This window comes from Primulina tabacum, chromosome 8 (assembly GCF_025594145.1).
Source record: "Primulina tabacum isolate GXHZ01 chromosome 8, ASM2559414v2, whole genome shotgun sequence".
Lineage (NCBI taxonomy): Eukaryota > Viridiplantae > Streptophyta > Magnoliopsida > Lamiales > Gesneriaceae > Primulina > Primulina tabacum.
In genome coordinates this window covers 9,552,606-9,577,391 of record NC_134557.1, presented here as the reverse complement: position 1 = coordinate 9,577,391, position 24,786 = coordinate 9,552,606, and the positions used below count along the sequence as shown (strand labels likewise).

The following is a 24,786-nucleotide window of genomic DNA, read 5'->3' as shown; positions in this document are numbered from 1 at the left end:
ATTATTTTATTTATATGCCATAAATCTTAATAACATTTAAAACATATCTAGCTATAGTTTATGCGTTGTGTGAAGATTCTAAATGATCTAACGGTAAAATTCTTATTTTCATAGTTCAAGTTTCATCAATCCAATGACATGTAACAACAAGATAAGATTCATATTTCAAATTAGTCCAAATATCAGTTGTCAATCTAACTCTATAAAAAATATTTTAGTGTTTCTTTATATTCTTTATATATCTCGAATCAATATTTCTCAAGTGTATGCCTAGAAATATTGTAAAACCAGGTTGAATAGTATTAGTTAATTCAACAAAACATTCTTGTTCAGTTATTATAAAAAGTTGACAACATTTGGTAACAAATTTTACGATGATTTTTCGAAAAATTCCTTTTGTAATTGTGAAAGTTTTACCACTTGAGTGATTAATTTTTTATTGGATTGATTCCTTATCGAATGCATGTAGCGAATCGGGGTCAAATATATGATCCTTGACTAAATGTTTTTCAAAGCTTCGGTACCATCGGAACCACAACCCGTTTTGTAAGAATATCTGGTTTTGAAAATTTTACATATGAAAAAAAAGAGTTGTTTCATATCTTGTTGTTCAATATCAAAGTAATATCAAACTTTGCTCGCTTTGCTAGGGCTGTCATTGTGCTCGTTACCATCGTGCTGCTTGCTCGAGTGGACGATGACATCCTACATCTTTGTTGGGGAGTTTCATGGCTTCTTCTTTCTCGTGGCCAAGTTTGACTTCATCAAAGTCGGGGATGTACCCAAAATGTTCATCAAAGTCGAAAATGTATTCACCACCACCGCAGTTTAAAGATGATGCTATTGAAATTCAAATTATTTATATGAGTAAATTACGAAATAGTAAATAAATAATAATAAAGATAATATTGATTTTAGATAAAATTATAACACAATTATTAAATATATTTTGAGAAATAATAGCAAAGAGAAAAATTGATTATAGAGAAATATACAATTGAGAGGAATTGATGTGTGAAAATATTAAAAAAATGATTTTGTATTTATATTTAATTAGTGGGTTAAAAATATATATTTGCAATAGGGCCAAATTGTAAATACTTATTGTGGCGTGGTATTCAGTAGCCGTTGACCCAAAAGCATTTAATTTTTTTAAAAAAATATTCGAGTTCTAGGCTAGTTCCGAGTCCAATCCGGTAACGGTCCGCAACCGAAACCGATTCAATCCATTAACAAAGCAATTAAACACGGTTCCGGATCCGATTCACACATACACATGATTACATTCAATAGTAAGCGACACCTCATCAATACTCACATAAGTATATATGATAAATGTCCAACATATCAGAACTCTATATATGCAGAAAAGTTTGAACCATTGTTTTTTTTTAATTTGATGTATATTGATCTCTGAGTATTTTAAACATATTCATTAATTTTTTTATTATTTAAAATTTTAATATGACACACATTAAATTTTAAAATATAAAATAAAAAATAAATCTCCTTAAAACTAATGTTTTAAATAATATATATATATATATATATATATATATGTTTTTTTATTGTTACGTAAGAGTAATAAAATTTTGGTGAATCGAAATTTTTATGTATTTTGTAGGGAAAATAGTTAACCAAAATTTTATATTTCCCTACTAAAACTTGGGATAAACATGTTTTATTTTTATGATAAAAAATTTATTGCAATATTCAAATATTAATTTTAGTTGTTTTTTAAAATAAATTTTTTAGTTGTTCATGTAAAAATGTTTTTCATTTAAGTTTTTTAAAATAAATCAAAATTCTACAACACCAAGAAAGTTAATGTAAAGGTAATTTTGTCTAATAATTGACAAATTAGATAATTTACAATTTTTTGAGTTTACATAACACTTCTCATATTTAGCAGTATTAATTTATAGAAAGATAGCAGATAAAAATTGTTACAAATAAAAACATTCATACTGTGTGTGTTTTTAGAACCATATTAAGTTACATTCAATTAAACACAACAATTTGAATTCAAATTCAGTATTTATAATGTGGTCCTTCAATTCTTTGGGTGTTGTTATGTTATTTTACATTAAATTCAAGATTTTGAATTCAAATTTATTTTTATTATAAAAATAAGATCTTTTTGAAAAAAATAAGGTATTTCAATTTTTTTTTTCAAAACAACTTATAAGCTGTCAGACTGACAGTTTATTTTGACAGCATATAAGTTGTTTGTAACTTTTTTTACCAGACAAAATCTAATAAATTCTAAAATAATTTATAAATTGTTTTTTTAGAGCTTATAAGCTCAGTCAAATATCCTATCAGAGAACATATATTTTTTTGACACTGTCTCTTGGTTAAGTGTCATCCACCTCTCCCAATATTGGTAGAAAGAAATGTCGATCCTCTAAACCCAATTAATTGTAGCTAGATAAAAAAAATGCATATGAATTTTTGGAAAAATGAATTTTTTTTTTCACTGAAAACTGTTGAGTGAATATTCTTTTTTAAAAGAGAAAAATGAATAAATAAATTTGTACTACTCTATTTAAATGCAAAACTTCTCAGTCGCAAAAATTGGGGACGATAATTATATTCAACAATGGCGTCTTTTGTTTTATTTAAAAACACTCAAACTTCAAGTCTTCATATTATTCAAAATCTGAAATAATAGCCAATAGTTGTTCTATGTTGACACGTGAAATCTTGCTCATTTACTTGTCTGACCAAATACTTTCAAAAAAAAAAAAAAAATGAAAGGAGAAAAATACTTTCAATTTTTTTTTAACACACAGCAAGATTCAAGCACAAATGCCTCAAGATCATTGACCAATTTCTCATAATTGTTTTAACACACTCCTTGGGCAAGATCATAAATTTTATCCGGAATTAATGCGAAATTATTCGAACATGGAATAAACAAGAAATTAAATGAAGGAAATTGGTTGGCACAAGAGATTTCATGTGGTTCGATTCTTCTGAAATCTACAGTCTGCGACGACCAACAGAAACAATATTTCCAACAAGAAATCTGGAGAAAAGCGTGCATGTGTATTACAACTTGCTTTCATGTATACGTTGTTAAATATCTCACATCGGTTTGATTAAGTATTTGAGAGTTGTATATATAGAGTTGGACAATCCACTACCATCGAGCAAGCTTTTGGGGTTGAATAAGGTCCAAGTCTCAACCTAACATGATACCAGAAACAGATTCTGCAAATGACTCAGCTTTACCGTTATATGTTGTACTGCTCTATGAACCACTTCATAATGTCTTGTAAACTTCACGCTCCAGTTGTACATTCCTGGACATGAGGAGGTATGTTAATGTCTCACATTGACTGGATTAAAAGGGTGATCGGCAGAACTTATAAGCTCTAAAAAGCATCATATTATTTGTTTTATAGCTTATGAGCTCTCATAATTTGTTTGGTTGAAAAAGTTACAAACAACTCATAAACTATCAAAATAAAATGTTTGACGGCTTATAAGTTGTTTTTTAAAAAAAGTTGGATAGCCCACATTTTTCAAAAAAAGGTTGGATAGCATAAGACTACCTTCGCTCTCGAAGAGGTTTCCGAGTTGGTGGAAGAGTGTAACTTTCGATCGATAATTAGTTGTTTGATTTTTCATGTCAACACTTTCTTAAATGACTTTGTCACACATGACTTTCTCAATATGATTTATCAACTTCAAGTTGAAAGAGATAAATTGAACAAGTATGACCGTCTCTGTTGGGATGTACTATTAAACCATATATACTAAAAACTAAGGTAGCGCAATTTATGAATATCTTCTCAGCGAACTTGATTTTACCAAAGATTATGATAATGTGAACTCCAACCATTTATGCATTGGATTGATCGTTTCTTATTTTGTGCCAAAGTTATTTATAGAGCTGATGATGAAACCAGTGAAATCAAAGGGCATTACTCGAACGTTACTACGTGTACATGTGAAAAAATGATGAGAAGAACTATATTTTCTAGATAACTGGGAGTTCCTATCATAATGTATGACTACTTAACAGGAAAACTCACAACAAATTATAGCTCAAACGAGCTTTTCACATAGAGCTTGCCTAATATGGTTTATTTAACTAGCGAAGTTTGCAAATTGTTTCGTTAATTTGGAGGTTTATCTAGTACGCAACGAAAAATAACAACAGTCACGTCATAAAAAAAATAATACCTAACTTTCAAGATAATATACGTAAAAATATAAAAATCTTTAATACTTAAATATAATATAATATAATACACACAACAGTAAAAAGGACAAACCATGTTTATAGAGACAAACTTCTTTGTCAAGGTATAACCGTATAGTCCACATGATTTGCATTTCAATTTTGTGTCCCAACCCACACACTAAACGTGTGTAATTTTGACACGGAGAAACAACAGCAAGGATTTTCATCGGGAAATCAAAAAATTCAAAACATTATTCTTTCACTTTTTTCCAAAAAAAAAATTGATTAAAAACTGAAAAAATAATATGCAACCCACCAATAAAAGAGACTAATTCGTCTACGATTCTGTCAAAAACAAATTCCTGAAATACTGCATTGTACTTAGTTAAATTAAATGTACGATAAAAAATAATTCAAACGTACAAAAAAAATACTTGAATCATTACCAATTTCGTTAGTTAAAATCCAGTAGATTATATAACCTACAATTCAATAGGCGGATCTGAATTAACCTAATTCAGATAACATTTTTATTTGACAACATCAATATATGATTTTGTTGGGAGTAATAATTGTTCGCGTTGGAAAATAAATCGAAACATGATTCTTTCATTGATATATGTTTTAAACAATTGGAGATGCAATGTTAACACTTGATCTTAAAATTGGTATGATAGTCAATATCAAATGTTCGATTCTCTTGGTTTACAATAAGTGTAATTATTGTGTGAGAGATTGTTGAGAGTCATAATTGATCATGTTGCAACAACAGTCGAAATGTGAAGTTTGAGTTATTGTATGACTTAAAAGATCGGATTTCACCATTACCATCACCTATACATCTCGGCAACATAGACAAACATTTGATCCTATAATTAGGTTTAAGAGTCAATGTCACATGTGTCAATTCCTGATGGTAAAAGATGCAATTATTGAGTCGAATATTGTTGAGAGCAATAAATTTATTGTTGGGGAGGATAATTGAAATGTGACGTTTAATCTTTTATACGATTTAAACTATCACAAATTATAACTCTTAATAAAATGACAAATGTTAAATCGTATTTATTTTAAGAGAACCACTCATCTGATCCATTTTGTAAATCCACAAGCCATCTAGAATAATTCTCCTTTAGAAGCTTTCAACTTACGGGGGTGTATTCAATCTAAACTTTTAATGACTTTTTTTAAAAGGTGGACTTTTGTGGAGTTGATGAATTTTGATTGACTTTTATAGAATCTCATGGAATTGTAAAATATATTTCATAGACTTTTATATACTTTTTTTCAAGATTTTTATAGACTTTTGTAAACTTTTATAATTGTGATTTATTTTTTTATTAATTTCTTTTAAATAATTATTGGACATGTATAACATATTCAATTTTAATTTTTTTTATTTATGAAAATGTAAATGAATTAAATTTATTTAAAGGTTAAATAAATTTAATTTGTGAAAAATGACAAATGAACTATCCAATTTATTGAAATCAAAATTTCAATTATTTATGTCAATTCAACATATTAATGAACAATATTTTATAAGTTCATAATAAAATTTTATTAAAAGGAAAAATCAAAATAATAAGTAGACTTTTACATAAAAAAAGCTAATCATTATTGACAATTTGATCAACATCGCTCCACATTCTATTGGCTATGATATCCCTTCATGCATTAGCTTTTGCTCGTTGTTGTTCTTGAGTATCAAATAACTGATCAAAGTTGTCATCTCCATAAACTTGTGCCGATGAAGACAATTGAGCTTCATTATCTGGTTCAATTTGAAATTCACCACATCGACACTCCTTTCGAAGAAAATTGTGTAATCTGGCACAAGCCAATACAAGCTCTGTTTGGGTCGTATATGGAAATGGAGGGGTCATCTTGAATATTTTGAACCGTGATTTAAATATACCAAATGTCCGCTCTATAACTATGCTCCTAACTCTTCTATTCCTAACAGCTGAAAAATGACGTTATCTTCCCACACTCATTGAAGCAAACAAAGAAACACTGTATAATATGTGGTAACATGATGTAAAATAGCTTACAGTACTCCTAAATATGCCAGGAAAAGTCACTTGAAATGCATGTGAAGTACACATAATGACTATTGGGTTTTCTATATTACTTTTACGAGTAAGACATTAATAAATATTAAATACAGACTTAACATGGCATAAAAAACTGTTGGAGACAACTATGAGAAATAAGAAAAAAATTGAGACAATAAATAAATAATTCAATTATGCTATTCATATTAAAGAAATCACATAAAATAATTCATCTAAATTGTATTGTAACACATATTTAATCATGTTAAAAAATAAGGTAAAGTATTTGAACGTATAAATTAAGTATATCTTGATTAAGTGTGGGTAAATTTCTTATCACATACTATCAGTTTGTACAAGAAGTCTAAAAAATATATTCATTAACTGTATCCATGTCTTCAAAATTTTATCTTATTCCAAGCCAAATCTTATTATCCTATTATACCATTCACTTCTTTTCTAACTTAAACTTTAACATTAGCCAACACCACTTCCTAATGTTTACGAAATCAATTTTTCACTTTCTAGCCACATCACAAAAATAATTAAAAACACTTAGCTGTTTACAACTTTCACATTTACCATGTACATAATTGCACTTATATCATTTCACTTTTCATCATTTAATTTTCTTCTTTTCCTCTCTATATCGAAAAAAATTCTAAGATTCAATTTTATTTAGAGAAGTTCAATTAAAGGACCATCTTAATTAATTTGGGAATGACAATCAAGAAAATAGAACTCTAAAATTAGATCTTACATTGAGAAAAAACTATGGCTCTTAAATCATTTACCGTATAGCATAAGAAAGAATAATATGAATGCTGAAGTACTCCTAAGTTTTTTCAATAATCATAATGATTCAAGAAAAAACACAATTCATCACATGTCGGACCATTCATCGTTTTGATGAGATGAAAGAAAATTTATGAAATACAATAATCATAATGATTCAAGAAAAAAACAACAATTCATCTATTTTTACACATAAATATTGGCAATATAATAAATTCAAGAATGACCAATCATACCTTTGAATAGAAGAAATTTTTTTGAGAGAGTGAAGAACCCTAGAGATGGCTTGAGATAGAAGAGAGATAGCGTATTTTTCAAAAAAGAAAGTCCATCAAAATCTTTGGTATAGGTGGAAGAATATTTTAGATTTTCTGCAATTGTACATAAGGCTTTAAGATTTGTACATGAATAATAAAATAAGAATCCTTGAAAATCTATGGATTTTTTGGATACCTCTTGACTTTTGGAGAGTTTTAAAAAGTCAAGTTTGAATACCACATGACTTTTTAAAACTCTACCAAAATCCATGTTGAATACCACTAAACATATATATAGAGTCATTAAAAGTTTAGATTGAATACCTCTAGATTTTAAAATTCCATAAAAGTCATTAAAAGTTTAGATTGAATACACCCCCTTTAGTCCCGAGATATATCTTTCATTTCCATTATAATCATACATCTATGCTATATTTTAAAGTTGATGTCTCCATACTAACTATTTTTTAATTGATTGTGGTGAAGCCCTATTTAATATCACAATTATACCCCTCATTATTCTACTTTATTCATTTTTTATTATATTTTCCTAAAATAACCTTAAGCTTTTAAATCTTTCAATCATATATTTATCAGCATTTTAAAATTATTTCTTATCTTTACCTAGAGCAGGTCTCTTGTGAGACGGTCTCACGAATCTTTATATGTGAGACAAGTCAACCCTACCGATATTCACAATAAAAAGTAATACTCTTAGCATAAAAATTAATACTTTTTCATGGATGACCCAAATAAGAGATCCATCTCACAAAATACGACTCGCGAGACCGTGTCACACAAGTTTTTGCCCTTTACGTATATTTTAAAATTTTAGATTAAAGAAAAATAATTAATTTGAAAACACGAAAAAACATATCTTGTTTAGATAATTACTCCAACTATATAAGCGTGCAATCAGACATTAGTTTATATAAAAAAAATCAACATATCATCAAAACATGCCGAAAAAACCAGAAAACTTAAGAGAACTTTAGGTATGAAATCCTATAAATTGTAAAATGTGAACTATGAATTTTCTCGTCTCGTGGTTTTCTAACCGTAATAACCTGAAAAACATGAATAAACAAGCAAAAAAAAAAAAATTAAGCGATTTTTCGACGAAGCTGATCCGACGCTCAATATTAGTGTGGAGGTAAAATTATATAGGCTAATATGATTGAAATGCTAACAATTTGTCTACCGTTTTTTCGAATTAAAGAAGACCTCGATATGACATTAGCTTTATCAAAGAGAGAAGTGTGTTAAATTCAACGGTGTAAAAGTATTGGGCTTTGGCTAGGTCGTTAGGGCTACATGGACTTAGGGCTATATCACATATTTTTGGTTTGAGGATTTGAACCGATCCGATCCATTCAGTTCGGTCGTCGAATCTCCTTTGTAGAATACAGGACCGGCGTCCCAGTGAACAAGGCGGCCAGACTCGCGACGCCGAAATGTATGCTAGAAGACCTTCATCCGCCACCCTCAACTCTCTCATGCGTCTATTTCACGTATGTAGTGTCAGAAATTTGACGGAATCCTTTAATTTGGTTAGAAATCTATCCACAGCTGCTGAAAGAACAGATTTTCACAATCATTACGAAGGGGTTATTACAGAAAATCGGCAAGGTTACGAAAATGGCAATCAACAGGATCTTTTTTACGGTCGGAATTTAGGTGGGGTTGAGCAAAACAGAAGCCCTAATGGGTTTCAAGGGGATAACCCAAATGGGCAGCTTGGTGATTTTCCACCTTCTTACGAGCGAAATGTCCCTCAAAATGGGTTTCATAGTAATTGGAACAGTGGTAGTTTGGATTCGAATTTGGATGGAGTTAATCATGGCCAAAGCTCAACCGGGGATTATAGGCTGTATAATAGTGACCTTCACGGGAATTTGGCGCACGGGAATTCGAGGAATGAGGTAATTTCGGGTCACTTTGATGTGGGAATGCAAAAACCCGGTGGAATAAATGGACAGGGGGGGTTCGAGGGGGGTTTTTCAGGGCGATGCCAAACATCAACGGAGCAGAATTTGCCAAATCATTTTAACGGGAACATGGAGTTATCTCAGCAGAATTACTATGGCAATTACTTTGGAAAGTATCAGCAGACTGGGGGTGGGGATTATTACTCCAGTGCAGGAAACTATAAACAGAATTGGAGGGAGTCTCAAGTTGGCGGAATAGTTTATTCTCAAGTAGCAAGTAATCCAAATGAAGGGTCAGTTGGAATTGTTGAAGAGAGTCTGCCCGTGAGCAAATATGAGGATCTTGATGAGTTGTGCAAGGAAGGAAAACTCAAGGAAGCAGTAGAACTTTTGGGACAGCTAGAACAGCAGGGTATCACAGTTGATCTGCCTAGATACTTGGCTTTGATGCAGGTCTGCGGTGAGAATAAGGCTTTGGAAGAGGCCAAATCTGTTCATGATCATCTCTTGAAGTCAATGCCGCATCCTGAAGTTAGAATATTCAATAAGATTCTCGAGATGTACTCTAAATGTGGTTCCGTGGTTGACACATTTGAGGTCTTCGACAAAATGCCCAGACGGAATCTGACATCCTGGGACATTTTGATATACTGGCTTGCTAAGAATGATCATGGAGAAGATTCCATCTATTTGTTTGAGCAATTCAAAAAATCTGGGCTGAAACCTGATGGCCAGATGTTTTTGGGGGTGTTTTCTGCGTGTGGTGCCATAGGTGACTTTGTCGAAGGAATGCTGCATTTTGAATCCATGAGCAAGGATTATGGAATTGTTCCCTTGATTGAGCACTATGTTGGCATAGTGGACATGCTTGGAAGTGCAGGATTCCTGGATGAAGCTTTGGAATTCATTGAAAAAATGCCTGTTGAACCCGGAGTAGAAATTTGGGAAACCTTGATGAATTTCTGTAGAATGCATGGAAATATGGAACTTGGAGACCGATGTGCTGATATTGTGCAGCTTTTGGATCCGTCCCGCCTAAATGAGCAATCAAGAGAGGGCCTCATACCGATAAATGCCGCTGACCTTGCAAAAGAGAAAGAGAGAAAGAAGTTAAGCGGTCAAAATCTTCTAGAGGTTCGAAGTAGAGTCCATGAATATAGAGCAGGTGATAGATCTCACCCTGATCATGAAAGGATCTACGGATTGCTTAGGGGACTGAAGCAGCAAATGAAAGAGGTGGGTTATGTTCCAGAGACTAAATTTGTGCTCCATGATGTTGACATAGAAGCTAAGGAGGAAGCTCTTATGGCTCATAGTGAGAGACTTGCTGCTGCACAAGGTTTCTTAACCACTCCAGCTAGATCCCCTCTGCGAATAATTAAGAATCTTCGTGTTTGTGGGGATTGCCACAATGCATTTAAAATTATCTCAAGTATAGTTGGTAGGGAAATTATTGCACGAGATAGTAAGAGGTTTCACCATTTTAAAGATGGATTATGTTCTTGTAATGATTATTGGTGAAATGCACCGAATTCAGAGGTATTTGATAACATATATCATCTCATATGGACAGTGTTTGTACTCTCAGTTGATGTTTTGATATAAGATATAGATGCAGCATTTTTACTTACGGTTTTTCTGACAAATTGTATAAATGTATCCTGTAAGTATTCCCTTCCATTCTCTCCTTGGGAATTTTGACTAAACTGTGTGATCAATGCTTTTTTAATGTCTGTGTACCTAAAACCTCCAGAGGCATTAACTATGTGATCTGATTGTTTTTCCCTGTATGTGTGAAGCGCCACTGGTATAACTTGGAGCTCGTTAAGCTGAGAAAGTGGATGGCCAGAAGTGGACCTAGATGTCTGTCTTCCATTTTGTCATCTTTGATCCACATTTGATTCTTGTTATTTCTTTTTTGAACGCAGCAATCCCTGATGAGATTTTAATTGATGAAGCTCTTTGTAATTTTTCACTATTACTCATTCTAACTTCTTGATCTCCTACGATGAACTAAGCTTTTGATCTTCGAAAGGTTTTGTTTTTTTAGTTTATTACGACAAGTTAGTCTCTGAATGCTGTCAAATTTAAGTTGCATTACGAGTTTGATCCTGCTAACATCAAGCTTCATACTATGACAATGGAATGTTGTCGACTTCATCATACTGCCACTCCACTATAATCTCAGGAGCTCTTAACAGAAAATGGAGACACCATACCTTCTGAGTCAACTACACGCCTTTCATTGGAAGGTGAATTCAGCTCTCTCTTTTGTACTATTACTTCTATGAGACATCGAAGCATAATTTTCTTCGATACACTGAAATTCAAGTTAACGAATCTTATAGAGAACTAAACTTATAATTGCTTAGTGGTATTCAGCTTGTGATATCTGAGAATCACTTAGTCAGGCACTGATTATGAATCCATCTCAACCTCCTGAATTTTTCTGCTCGGATTGTCTTACTTAGCTTGTGATATTTATATTTGTCAGAAATATTTCAAATTGTAAAAAGGTAATTATTGTATTAATAATTCAAGGAGAACTAAATAATAAGAGTTTTAGCCCTATATTCCATGGTTTGGGTCATAAGATAACCCAACCAAGTAATGCTTTGTCTTGTCTCTTCTCTGACTCTTCATTTATCTACATTCATACAAAAGCAAAATTAAAACACCCATACCCCCCAAAAAAAGCCAAAATGTGGTAGAAGGCTCGAGGGAAAAGATCTAGAATTTTATGCAAACAGATACATCAAAATCAACTTCTATCCGAATGAGTTGTACATGGACTATTAATTGTAAATAGTAATGCTTAAGAATATTTAATTAAAATGAATAAAGATTTTAGAATCATTGAAAGAAACTTTTTAGGGTATTTATTCCTGTTTGATCTCCACCCCACATACAATCTGCCATTTGTTTGTACACATTCTCAGTGAGATGATATGAATCCCAAAAGATGAACTCATCTGGATTTTCGCACAGCTCAAATTCCTTTACCGGTCTTTTCCCTCCACAGCTGAATATTCCATTAAAACTCCCCGTTCCACAGCATGCCTTTTTACTTTCTTTAAGACCTGGAAAAACACAATATTTTTGTTGAGTTAAATATGAAGCTTAATTTAGCTGTCCTAGACACAAGTTGCTTTGGTTTGAGAAGGATATACCATATTTTGAAGGTTGATTAACTTTTCGGGATAAATCCCCGTTGAAATCATAGAGATAATACTTGAAGCCATTTAACTTCATCTCTATTTCTGACAAAGATTTGGCGAGTTCAATATTATGTAGCGTTGCTAAAGTTGAAGCCTCTTCCAAGCATCCACCTTCACTTCTGGTATCAAGAATTCTTAGGCCAGGTAAACACCCCAAGTCTCCTAAATCCAGAAAACCAAATTTTCTTCCACCTTTGTTGTATATTTCCTTCGGGAAAAAAATCATAATTTATCAAATACGTTTTGTGATTAAATATACATGTATAACCATCCAAGGTAGTTGATAAGTACAATATATATCATAGCTTTTATTGAACAAGTTGCCATATCAGTCTTTACTTGGAATTACTTATTCCTCTTCATGCATATCAATGATTTTTTTTTCCTCCTGTGTAAGTTGAATGAAAATGTAAACATGGTAAAAATATGAAGAAAATTTCACAGAATTTTTGCCATGTAGACTGGAGTTGAAAGACGTATCAAAAGAGCTAGGGAAAAGACAGATTGAAAATATCGAGTCAAGATGACCATTGAACCGTCCTGACAATGGCCGACTCTATGCTCATCCAAACTTGGAGTATAGAACCACAACCATGAAGCTGCAAAGGTACGCTAATGCTCCATTCGCTAGTTTTGCAGCTCTCTATCAAAACACCAGGTTAACCCCACGAAAGTTATCCAATTCCATGCTACTGTACATGTTCAAGGCATGGGAAAAACGACCACAGAACCATGCAAAATCCCCTGGTCGAGTCAGCTCTCTGTCTGAACCATGAAAGTGAGCATGAAGGTAAGGCACGATTCCATGGTAGGCATGGAGATCAAGTATAGGAACAAAGCCGCTGACTAACATCCATGGTAGTAACTGAAGCCCAAGTGTAAAATTCATAGGTGATCAAGAAATGAGCTCAAGCTAGTAACTTACTTGGAGTTAGTTAGAATCGGTGAACGACACATTTCTGGATTGGCTAAGGATTGATAGAGAGATCTCAAGGCTCATGTATAAATTTGAGAAAGGTTTCAGTGAAGAATACAGAGCGTGCAACACAACACAAAAGAATAGCTCGAGAGTCTTCAGAGATAGTCATACAAAGTGTTAAATTCAAGAGAATTCTTTCTGTATTCAAAAGAGAGAATCGAGTGAATTGGTAGTACAAATATTTGTATTGTATCTCAAACATCTTGATCGATTATAGTGTCTCTGTGGATGTAGATCTGTTTAGGATCAAACTACGTAAAATTCTGGTGTTCTTGCATTTTCTATTATGTTCTTGCATGTGTTAATCGAAAATCAATCTTGATCGATATCTTGTATGTAGATCTCAAATTACTCTCATTACTGGAGTGAAATGGATCGAATATTTGGTGAAATTTAACAAGAAGTGGCATCAGAGACATGTTTTTATCCTAGTTCCGAGCAAGAAAAGATGACAACAAAAATTGATTTGGGATTGTTTGATGGCAAAGGGGATTTTGGAATCTGGCGCCGGAGAATGTATGCAATCCTTGTTCAACAAAAGTTTGCGAAGGCCCTAGAGGTCTAAAATGTTTACCAGAAACACTCACTGACGAACATAAGTTTGAACACATGGAAATGGCCTTCAGCAAACTCACACTGCATTTAGATGATAAGGTGTTGCGCCAAGTATCATCTGAAACAACCGCTGTAGGACTCTGGAAGAAACTTGAGGATCTCTACATGACAAAATACCTTCAAGACGGAATCTACTTGAAGGGTAATTTTTTCGGCTATAAGATGAATGAGTCCAACTCAATTCCTGATAACCTTGATAACTACAATAGACTAATCCTAGATTTGGGGTATAGAGGGATTAGCATTGATGAAGAAGATAAGGCTATTACTCTGTTAAATGCCTTGCAAAAATCTTTGTAGACATTTGTAGAAACAATGAAATATGCCAGAGAATCACTATCTTTTGTTGATGTCAAAATGCTTTAAAATCAAAAGAATCAAAAAATCAAGTTGAAAAGCCCACATCAAGCAATGCAGATAGTCTCAACATTTGAGGCAGACCATAAAAGGGCCCTCAAAGACAAATCCAAGAACAAGTATAAGTCCCAAACAAAGGAGATAAAGTCTTTCCACTGTCACAAACGGGGACATACTAGAAAGAACTGCCCTGATAGGAAGAAAGCCACAGACAGATAAGAGTAAGGATCAAGGAGAATCAGCAGCAGTTGTATCAGATGGTTATGAAAGTGCTGAGGTTCTTTGTGTCACTGATCTTGACAGTGAACATTGTTGGGTACTCGTCAGTGGTTGTACCTTCCATATGAATCCAAATAAGGGAAAGTTCGAGTCTTTTGAAGAATCAGAATGGGGCCAAGTTATATTAGGAAATACTAAAACCTGTAAGATACTTGGCATAGGGGGTCCATAAGACCAAAGATGTTCGATGGCAGTGAAAGAATTCTCAGAATTGTGAGGTATATAGCTGAACTCAAAAGAAACCTGATCTCACTTGGTGCTCTGGACCAATCAGGTCACACATTAAAGGTGAAAATGGAAGACTAAGTACAAGAGCAGCATAAAGAAGGATTACTTCAAACTAAGCAGTTGGACCCTCTGAAGTTTTGTGAGGGCTGTGCGAAAGGAAAATCCGCAAGGATCAAGTTCTCAACAGGTCTTCGTTTGACTAAACTCCCTTAGACTATGTTCACTATGATTCGTGGGGACCCTCAAGGTTGGCCTCGAATGGTGGAGCTAGATACTTCATGATCATTGTAGATGATTTCTCCCAAAGGATATGGATATTCAATGCTAAAATTAAAGACTGAAGCAATTGAAAAGTTTGAAGGCATGGAATGTCTTTTAGGTAGATCAAACTGAGAGAAAATTGAAAAGTCTCAAGAACATACAATAAATTAGAATATTGCTCGAAGCAATTTTAGAAATTGTCATATTTATTTGTTATTTTTCATGAATATCGAAGGAGTAAATGTAGCATTTAAATATAGTTTGATTTTTGTTGTTGTAATATGAAAAATCTTAGGAAGATACACGTAATTATCCCTAATTTTTTTAACCACTTTAAATATTTTGACTATCTTAGCTTCAGAGATTACAAACATAATGGTTAAATTAAAGTATACATGGAAACAAATTTGAACTCGTAGCTGATATACTATATATTGGCTTAGTTAGTGCATTTGCTAATCTTATCACAATCAGTCAAATGATACTTCAGTTAAAGGTAATACAAATTCAATGACACTTATTGGTTCAAGCGACAAAAACCTCGTTTATTTTGGAGTAAGATCTCATGTTCAAATCTTGTAAATGAACAAAATCAACGTCGAGAGAGTTTTCTGTTGATTGTAGATTAGTATGAATCCAATCTGGCTCAGAAATCAATGATCTGTATCAAATTACGTAATTCATGTTGAAAGTGGACCACTAGTCCACTGATGTACTTATTTATCATCATGTTATTAATAAAATATCGTTTCTTATATTAAAAAAATGATCTGTATCCAAAAATTGAGGGGGAAAAAAAGGGTGGAAGTACAAATTCACTTACTCGGATAGCAATGGTCAAGTTCCCGACGACCATCCCAACATATTGGGATCGTGTAAAGCCGAGCACTGCCGTCGAATTCAAAAGGAAACGGCTTATGTAATCATTGGTTCCAATGCTGAAAAAATATACTGCATTTGATAATATATCATTTGCGCCATCATGGTTTAATTTGTGCTTCAATCGTTTCACTTCCATATTATAGTATCCCAGTTGTGACTTCAGATCAATCACCTGAAAAATAGTAATGACTAATGATGAACTAAATAACATAGGAATTTAAATACTTCTTAATTTGGGAAGAAATGTGGAATGTTGCATGACATAGTTATGTGGAACAACTATGGAGGTCACATTGGGAAAATAACGAGTGTATTAATCATTTTATTAAAAACATAATGTTTGGGTGCAATAATTGCGATCGTGCAATATATGATTGTTTTGATGAATTTAAATGGCCACATCGATAAATTGTGAATGCATAAATATCAGAAGAAGTGAAGAAGAACCAACTAAGGCTTATGACCACAATTGAAAGTATTCGGTATCTTAGTTTGCAAAGATGTGTAACGAGAGGACATGATGAATCATCACCTTCCAAAAATAATCTTATAGAGATGATAATGTTTATGTGAAAAATAAATGTTAACATAAGTATTGTTATTTTATAAAAAAACACCAAGAAATACAAGGTATAATACATCACCAGATCTTCAAAAAAATATATGCATATTCTTGCCAAAAGAACGAGAAAGAAACTATGTAAAAGGTTGGGAGTGAAAAGTTCTGTCTTTTAGTTGATGAGACTAAATACATATCAGACAAAGATCAAATGACTATCGTGTTGAGATTTGATAATTGTGAAGGCTTCTTACTGGAACATTTATTTGATATTATACACGTTGTTGATAACATTGCGGTAACACTTTAAAAAAAAGTAATGTGCTTAGTCAACATAAGTTGCATAAAAGTATTTGAAGTCAAGGATACGATGAAGCTAGTAATGTCTGTGGCTCATGGATTGAGGAATTCTCCACAAGCATATTATGTACATTGTTTTGCATATATACTTCGATTGGTATTTGTAGCGGCGGTTGAAAAAGAGAGTTCTATTTGGCTGTTTTTTAAAAATTGACTTCTTTTTATAATCTTATTAAGGCATCTCCAAATATCATACTGAGTTGCAATCTGCACAAGCTATTGAAATTTCAAATATGGTAGCTACTGGTATTCACGAGACAAGTACTAGCCTTAATCGGATTAATACTTTGCAGTGAGCTAGCCAGACGCGTTGGAATTTCATTTGACTCGATTATAACATGATAGATATATACAACTGTGTGATTAATGGTAGAAGAAGCATCTTCGAATTCTATATGGGGAGAAACTACGTGTTCTTTGATTGCACTAAGATAATTTGATTTTGTATTTATCTTATATTTGATGCACAAGATTATGAGGATAACAAATTTGCTTTGTCGAGCTTTGCAAGATAAGTCTTTAGACATTTTAAATGGAATGCATTTTGTCTCAACAACAAAATCTTTACTTCATATTTTAAAAGCAGAACGTTACGCTATTCTTCTAATAATTGTGCAATCAATTTGTGAAAATAATAGTATTAAGATAACAAATATGAATGCTTGTTATATATATGCTACAAGACATTCACGCCAGCAAAGGGATTTTATTTCATTTGAGCATATTAGATATTTATTGTGCTTGTTCCATCCCGCTGATTTCAATGGACAAGAATTAAATTATTTGTAAAATCAGTTATATCATTACAAGTTTGATATAATTAATCATGAACGGTTTCAGAATATCTATATCATTTATGAATTATGTTGACGATTATTAGAGACTGAAAATGCACAATATAATTATTTAATTGACAGATTGATTCGTCTTATTTTAACACTTATGTTTCTACTCAACAACGGAACGATCATTGTAAGATATGAAAAGTCTCAAAACTTATCTTCAGAATAAGATGGAAGAAAAGTTCTTGGCAGATTATATGATTGCCTACATTGAAAGAGAGTTTTCGGCAAAGAGTGAAAGAGAGTTTTAGGTAAAGAGCGACACCGATTTAATAACTGATGAGTTATATTCTATGAAAAATTGCAGGGCATATCTTCAATAGTTCATATCCTATTCGCTTCACTGTGTAATATTCGTAGTTGACATTAAATTTTTTTGCAAGTATTCATTGATTATGAGTAAGTTTTTATTATATTTTATTTTTAAATATTTAATATACACACACACACACACATATATAAGATCAACAGCCAAGTGCCAAAATTTTTTTCTATCTACGCTCTTGCTTGGGCAACTTTACAGTTTAAAAAATTAGAGTTGTCATATTACCGTTAGCTATAGTTTTGGATAAAACAGAAAGCGTTTAATCTTACAATTGATATCAGATTCAAAGTTACAAGTTTGATTTATATGGACGGCAAGGTATACAACTATTGAGAGATGTTTTTTGAGGTGCAATAATTGTCTTTTTCTAAGTAGAGCAATCAAAACATGCGCTTGAGCATCTGTAATGTTTAGAAAATTAGAGTTGAACTTTAGGTGAGACGACAATCGGTCGACCCTACACACACTCTTTCTGCAAAATGTATATTGGTTCAAGTGACAAGAAGCTTGATTCCCCTTAAACAAGGTTCAAGTTATGTGATTAAGCGATAGATGCAGGAAAACTGCAGTTTGTGATATATCTGAACATAAACGCGAAAAACATTTGATCCTTCTTGCAATTAGTTCAGTCAAGGTTTTAGTCTCGAGCTACCAATATGTCACTAGGAAATTTCAGAAGACGACGTCATCAATTAATGTGCGGGCCACATATGGCGGGCCTTGTTGATTTGGGCCTCGCCTTTTGAATTGACAAGAAAAGAGGGACTTTTGAGATGGGCCTACCTTTTTTGTGATTGAAGGGCGAGCGAGGTTAAGTACAACATATTAATTTAGTTTTAAATGTTGAAATTATTGCTTTTATTTTTTTGAAAAAGAATTAGAATTCGAGTTGAATGAAGAATTTAAAATAATAAATTTTTTAGATAAATGATTATTTTATTTGTCTTTTTGTGGCCGAAAACACAATTTTTTTTTCCATTATTAAATCTTGGTCGCATCAAGATTTGACAAAATAAATAAAGGTGACACCCACGTCGTAAAACACAGAAAAGTAATGAAAAAACATGCAAACCCATGGGGTGGAAACGAACCTAACCTACTAATATATATATATATATATATATATATATATATATATATTTGTCTCCTTCATTGACCTTAATTAACTTTTGAATATTGATGGCTTCCAAGTAATCATTATGCTCCCTCGTTTAGATTTTAGTTAATCTTAGCATTGGTGGAAGTATTTGGATTCGAGAAATGATTTGAAATAATTTTATATTGAGATGAATTGGAAATCTATTATAATGATTTAAAATATAACTAGTTGAAATTTAAAATTCATTGTTAAATGAATTTATACAAATAAACCAATTGATTTGTTATCGATATTTGAAATCATTAGCTTCACGGAAAACATTTTATTTACGGTATAATAAAAAGTTTTTTTATGATTCTAAATTCCAATACCAATTTTTTTATTTTATTTTATTACATATCATAACTTAAATGCCATATTCTCCTAATTATATGATCTATAATGTAGGATCGAACACATGTCTTTTGAGCGAAAACTATAGTTAGTGGTGACGATATCATTAAAATATTTTAAATCGTACAACAACTCAAATGTCACGTATCGACTGTTTTACACCACTAGCCATAATTAAAATACAAAAATACTTATGATAATGATAATTCATAATATTTTGTTTTCAAGATAAAATATTGTTTGGGGTTCCCTTTATGTTGATGTGTGTGTTTGTAAGTGAAATGACATTTGAAATATGCACTCTCTCATTTTAATGTCCATCATGATTATCCATTCATATTTATTTAGGACAATTACAGCGTACCCGTGAGACATAAATTTGATATAAAATAAAAAATTAAGTTAATCTAAATGCTTAAACATAGTACGTTATTGTTGGTGGTCAACCAAACTAATTAAAATAATAGCTGGTAAATTGATTTTTAAAACATATTTTAACAGACGTGAATAGTTTTGCTGTAATGCTTACCAACCGCATTCACTTCCGTGCTAACAAATGAGATGATACTCATCTATTAGATATGTGTCACCTCATTTGTGAGCACAGAAGTGAACACAATTAATGGACAATATAGCAAAACTCGTGATAAATCTAGACAGACATAACATCTAATTGAATATGCATCATGGGAAAAATATGCCATTCAAATGGGACACCTTCAAATTTCTTTATTTATAATTTTTTTGACTAAAAATACAGGATTTGAAAAATGCAAGACAGAAAGAAAAGAGACGTACCGATCCTCGGAAAGTTTCTGTTAGGGCTCCAGCTCCAGCTGAAGCAAAATTTGCCCCATGGTAACTCTTATTCTTGAAATCTTCATTTCTTGGTTGTAGATAGGGACGAATCATTGGCAACTTCGCAAGTTCAGCTACACATGCCAATATATATATATATATATATATATATATATATATATATATATATATACACGATAAAAAAAGATAAAATTACTTGGCCAACATTTATTCTCAATAATTCTAAAATCAAAGAATATTAATAATAAATGATTTATTAAAAGGTACATATATATACATATATACATACACACATCTGGTGCTCATGTGCATGTATATGGGCATAGAGAGTCAACTGGTGATGTTTCTTGTAGTGTTAATGTGCATTCTTGCGTGTGAATCTCAATATTTGTGTAAAAATACATATATAGAATACCATTTTAATTTACATATATATATACTCGAGTAGCTCGTGAGTACTCACAAATGAAATCTATTATCAAACGACCATCGGAAAATCTCCCGGTGGGGTGCTTGAAGTAGCTTTCACCATATGGCCAGAAATTGGCTTGATCGAGAGTCGTCGTGTTGATGTAGTTGTTATTACCAGGGTCGAAAAACGAGTCCCCGAATACGAAGAGTGCGGTCGGTTTTATCGGTTTCTGGCGGTGTTTGGAGCCGGCTGTTGATGGTGGGAAGGAAACTAGAGCGCAAGTGATCAGGATGAAGATGAGGAAGAATGGTGGAATCGCCATATAGTTGACTTGTTGCATTAATTTTCATGTATGGCGTCTTCTCTTACTTCATGTGAATTATTATTATTATTACAATTTTTATTATGGGTATTTGTTTAATTTGTATATATTTGGATTATTTTTCACGTGCATTTAAATTAAAATATTTAGAGTAGGTCAGTTCCCATTTTTATGTTACATATAAACAAGGTTATTAAATTCAAGTAAAGTAATTCTTTATTTAAATTATTTATCGGATACATACGATGCGTATGTTATGTAAATTTTTAGTTTTCGAAAAATTATTTAAAGTAGAAAAGGCTATAATGTAAATTTAGTTTAGTTTCTGTGATGCCTGAAAAATTTAGTACACGTAAGCCGCATGCATTCAAATGATTTAAATTATTTATTCATTTTATTTAATTGATTTTAAATGCCCAAATGATAGATATTATATGATTGAAGGTCTAATTGCAAGATTTTATAAAAACTAAATATTTATCCGAATACTCGATAATATGATGTGGAAGAAGTCGGTGACGACCAAGATATTTTTTTTTTGAGGTTTAATAATATGATTATATATGTTTAAAATTTTCTAAAAATGCTGGAGCCCAAATTATTTTACGAGACGAGCTCGATTTTATCCGGGAAGCCGATTTTGGGCAAGCGAGTGACTTTTAAAGGACCAAAAATATTATTTTTGAAAACTAATTTTTGTAAACTTTTATTTTTGAATTAAATAGGTGTTATTATGTCTAATTTACATAAGATTAGGAGGCTCAAATGCTCCTAAACACAAAGGCCCAAAACCTTAGCCCATTAACATGCAAATTTCAAAATCTATAAAATAGAAACCTAGAGTTTTTCTTGAGCCATAGCAGCCGAAACTTCACACACAACACACACCTAAAATTTTCGAAAATTAGGAGAGGATAATCAAGGAGTTTTCGTCGCCCGTTTGTCTCTTTTCGCAACCCGCGCCAACGATCGCGTATTCAAGCGTTTAAAAAACACAAAGGCACGCTTCTAAACTCTTTTGTTGCACCATTCAAATCATAATATGCATGTTTTACGTATTTTAGCATGAAAAATATTTGAATACGAATCGCTTAACGTTTTGATGATTATTTTCAAAGTTTTGCTAATTTAACGCCTGTTTGAAACACGTTATGAATTCTAAGTACACGCTGCCAATAGGACGAGTTAAAGGCTAGGAAAATGGGGTCGTTAAGGGTCAACATGAAGGCTGGAACCGAGCTTGGATTAGGAAGGAACGAGCCTAGGGTTTTCTCCATGGATTTCCTTGGGTTGGGGATCGGCTAGGGGAGAGGCTCGTGTGCGGCTCGGCTAGGGCTTGGACAGGGGCCGTGCTAGACATGGTTCAGTGTTAAGAAGAGTCCCAGCCATGGACAACAGGTAGGGAAAAGTCCACAAGTGCAAGGACTCTTCCCATGCACGCGTTTGGACGGGTTCTGAGGGGTGGTGCACGGCTCGGTTAGGGCGGTCTAGGCTAGTCCAGTAGGGTCTAAGGAAGATGGCTTGGGGTTGAGGATTGGTCTGGTGCAGCCGTGGTCCTTGGTGGCTCGGTGGGAGAGGAGCCGTGACCTATGGGATCTAAGGAAAGAAGCGCACGCTTGGTCTTGTGGCTAGGGGCCGGTGTGCTGGTATAGACTAGGTCTGGAAGGGTCCATGAGGGTCTGGCCAGGGGTAGGTCCATGATAGCTGAGGGTGGCTCGGGTTTTGAGGAATCCGCGGCTTGGTTGAAGAACTAGGGTTCGATTTTAGGCTAGGAAGAATAATGGTTCGAAATGTGGTCCATGGAGGGTTGATTCATGGTTCAGGAGGGTAGTTTATGTGTGAAAAATGTATGTTTAATGTTTTCAGGATTAGAATACTTTACGATTTAGTAATTAAGAAATTAAGTCGAAAGTCTCGAGTTCACGTTAAATAAAAATATTAGAAGTCAAAATTAAACTTATATAATTATTTGGGATATGCTCGAATCAATAAAAATGAGAAAAAGTCAAAATCGAGGATTTTGGGTCCAAGGGTAAAATGATTGTTTTACTTCTCGAGCAGTACGAAACGTCTGACAGTGTCCCAAAAAATCATAACACATGCCAAATGATATTTTAAAATGTTTATGATTAAAATATAGGATTTCATGATTTATATAAAACTTTGCAATTTTTGCTGTTAAAAATGCTTTGTAACAAATTTGGAAATGATATGATATTTTATGAATAAAAGAAAAGAAAAATATTTTGAAGGATGTGAATGGAATGTGACAAAAAAGATGTGATATGAATATTGAGAATATCGTGAGGGAGAAGACTTAGAGGGAGTCTGTTTACGGGAGAAGGCTCCAGAGGGAGCCCGACGATCGTATTTTCATTTACGGTGGTGCCTAGTGCCGGTCCCCATCCGCAATGATGAGCTAATACTGATCAGTCGACCACATGATACAACTAGTCGCTTTCAAGGATCAAACTTCACCAAAAAAATGATATACGATGATGGAAAGCTTTATGATTTAATGATTATCATATGATATATGATTACAAGGTTTTACGTCAACTTATTTTATTAAAAAATTTATTTTAAAAGCTGCATGTGCATGTGTATGTATTATTTGTTATGTATGGTTAGAACGTGCTGAGTCATTATACTCACTAGGTTTGGATGGTTGCAGGCGATGATGATTTTGAGGGAGACGCTGGTGCTTGAGTTGATCGAGTCTGGCAGTATACTCCCGAGAGACATTTATTTTCCCCACTTACTTAATATCTAAAGTTTTTACGCAAAGATTGTGAGGATTGTTTATTGGGAGATTTAATGCTTTATTTTAAAGTTTAGTTTTTGGATTATTTTAAAATTGACATACGATTTTGTGGTTGACGATTTATGTATTTTTATGCACTTTATTTTTGTAAACGTTGAGTTATTTTGAAAATGGAATGTTTCGAATTTTAATAAATGAAAAAAAATTTAGTAGGATTTTAAAATTAAAAAGTTGTGGAAGTTTCTGTTTCATATTGACGGATTAAATTATTTACTATATATGGCTTAAGATTAATTAATAGTATAAATTTATCGAATTAGAAGGAAATGGTTATATCGATTTATCTAATTATATTAATTGTGATTTTATTGCATTATTACCCATATCACTATCTACCATCCATATATAATTTTGGAAAAATTATATTTCTTGTCTTATATGTTTGTGTTTTTACCAATTTGGTAAATTATATTATCAAATTTCAGTATCAACTTTATATTTTTCAGTGATTGACAATTTTAATAATTTTCCTTGAAAGTGTTGTGGCATTACACTCATTAACGTCGTGACTTCGTCACATCAATTTCACTTTGAAGATTAAATAAAAAATCATAAAATGATAATAATAAAGACGACAGATTTAATAACATTGATAACAAAAATTATAAATAAATTATCAAAATTAAGCTTTTTTTTTAGAAAAAAAAATATAGCTGCCAAACATGTTGCATGTATATTTTAACTATATTTTTACTTTAAATTTGAATTTTAAAAGTTAGTAATATATTAATCTTAAAATATATACATAAGATATAGTAAGATCAAATTTAAGTAAATTGT

The 24,786-nt window shown here is 32.4% G+C and overlaps 2 protein-coding genes across 2 annotated transcripts; one reads left to right on the top strand and one right to left on the bottom strand.

The window, feature by feature from the left end:
• Positions 1 to 8,597: 8,597 nt before the first annotated feature.
• Positions 8,598 to 10,862, top strand: LOC142553669 (pentatricopeptide repeat-containing protein At4g32450, mitochondrial-like). The gene has a single exon (XM_075664097.1). It carries the CDS (start codon positions 8,759 to 8,761, stop codon positions 10,751 to 10,753), a length of 1,995 nt encoding a protein of 664 aa, XP_075520212.1. The 5' UTR covers positions 8,598 to 8,758; the 3' UTR covers positions 10,754 to 10,862.
• Positions 10,863 to 10,987: 125 nt separating this feature from the next.
• LOC142553670 (GDSL esterase/lipase 5) lies at positions 10,988 to 21,223 on the bottom strand. The gene is made up of 5 exons (XM_075664098.1): positions 20,912 to 21,223; positions 20,428 to 20,561; positions 15,993 to 16,223; positions 12,403 to 12,658; positions 10,988 to 12,312 (listed from the first exon to the last, which is right to left on the bottom strand). Exons 1-5 carry the CDS (start codon positions 21,198 to 21,200, stop codon positions 12,086 to 12,088), a joined length of 1,137 nt encoding a protein of 378 aa, XP_075520213.1. The 5' UTR covers positions 21,201 to 21,223; the 3' UTR covers positions 10,988 to 12,085.
• Between the last annotated feature and the right edge of the window lie 3,563 nt (positions 21,224 to 24,786).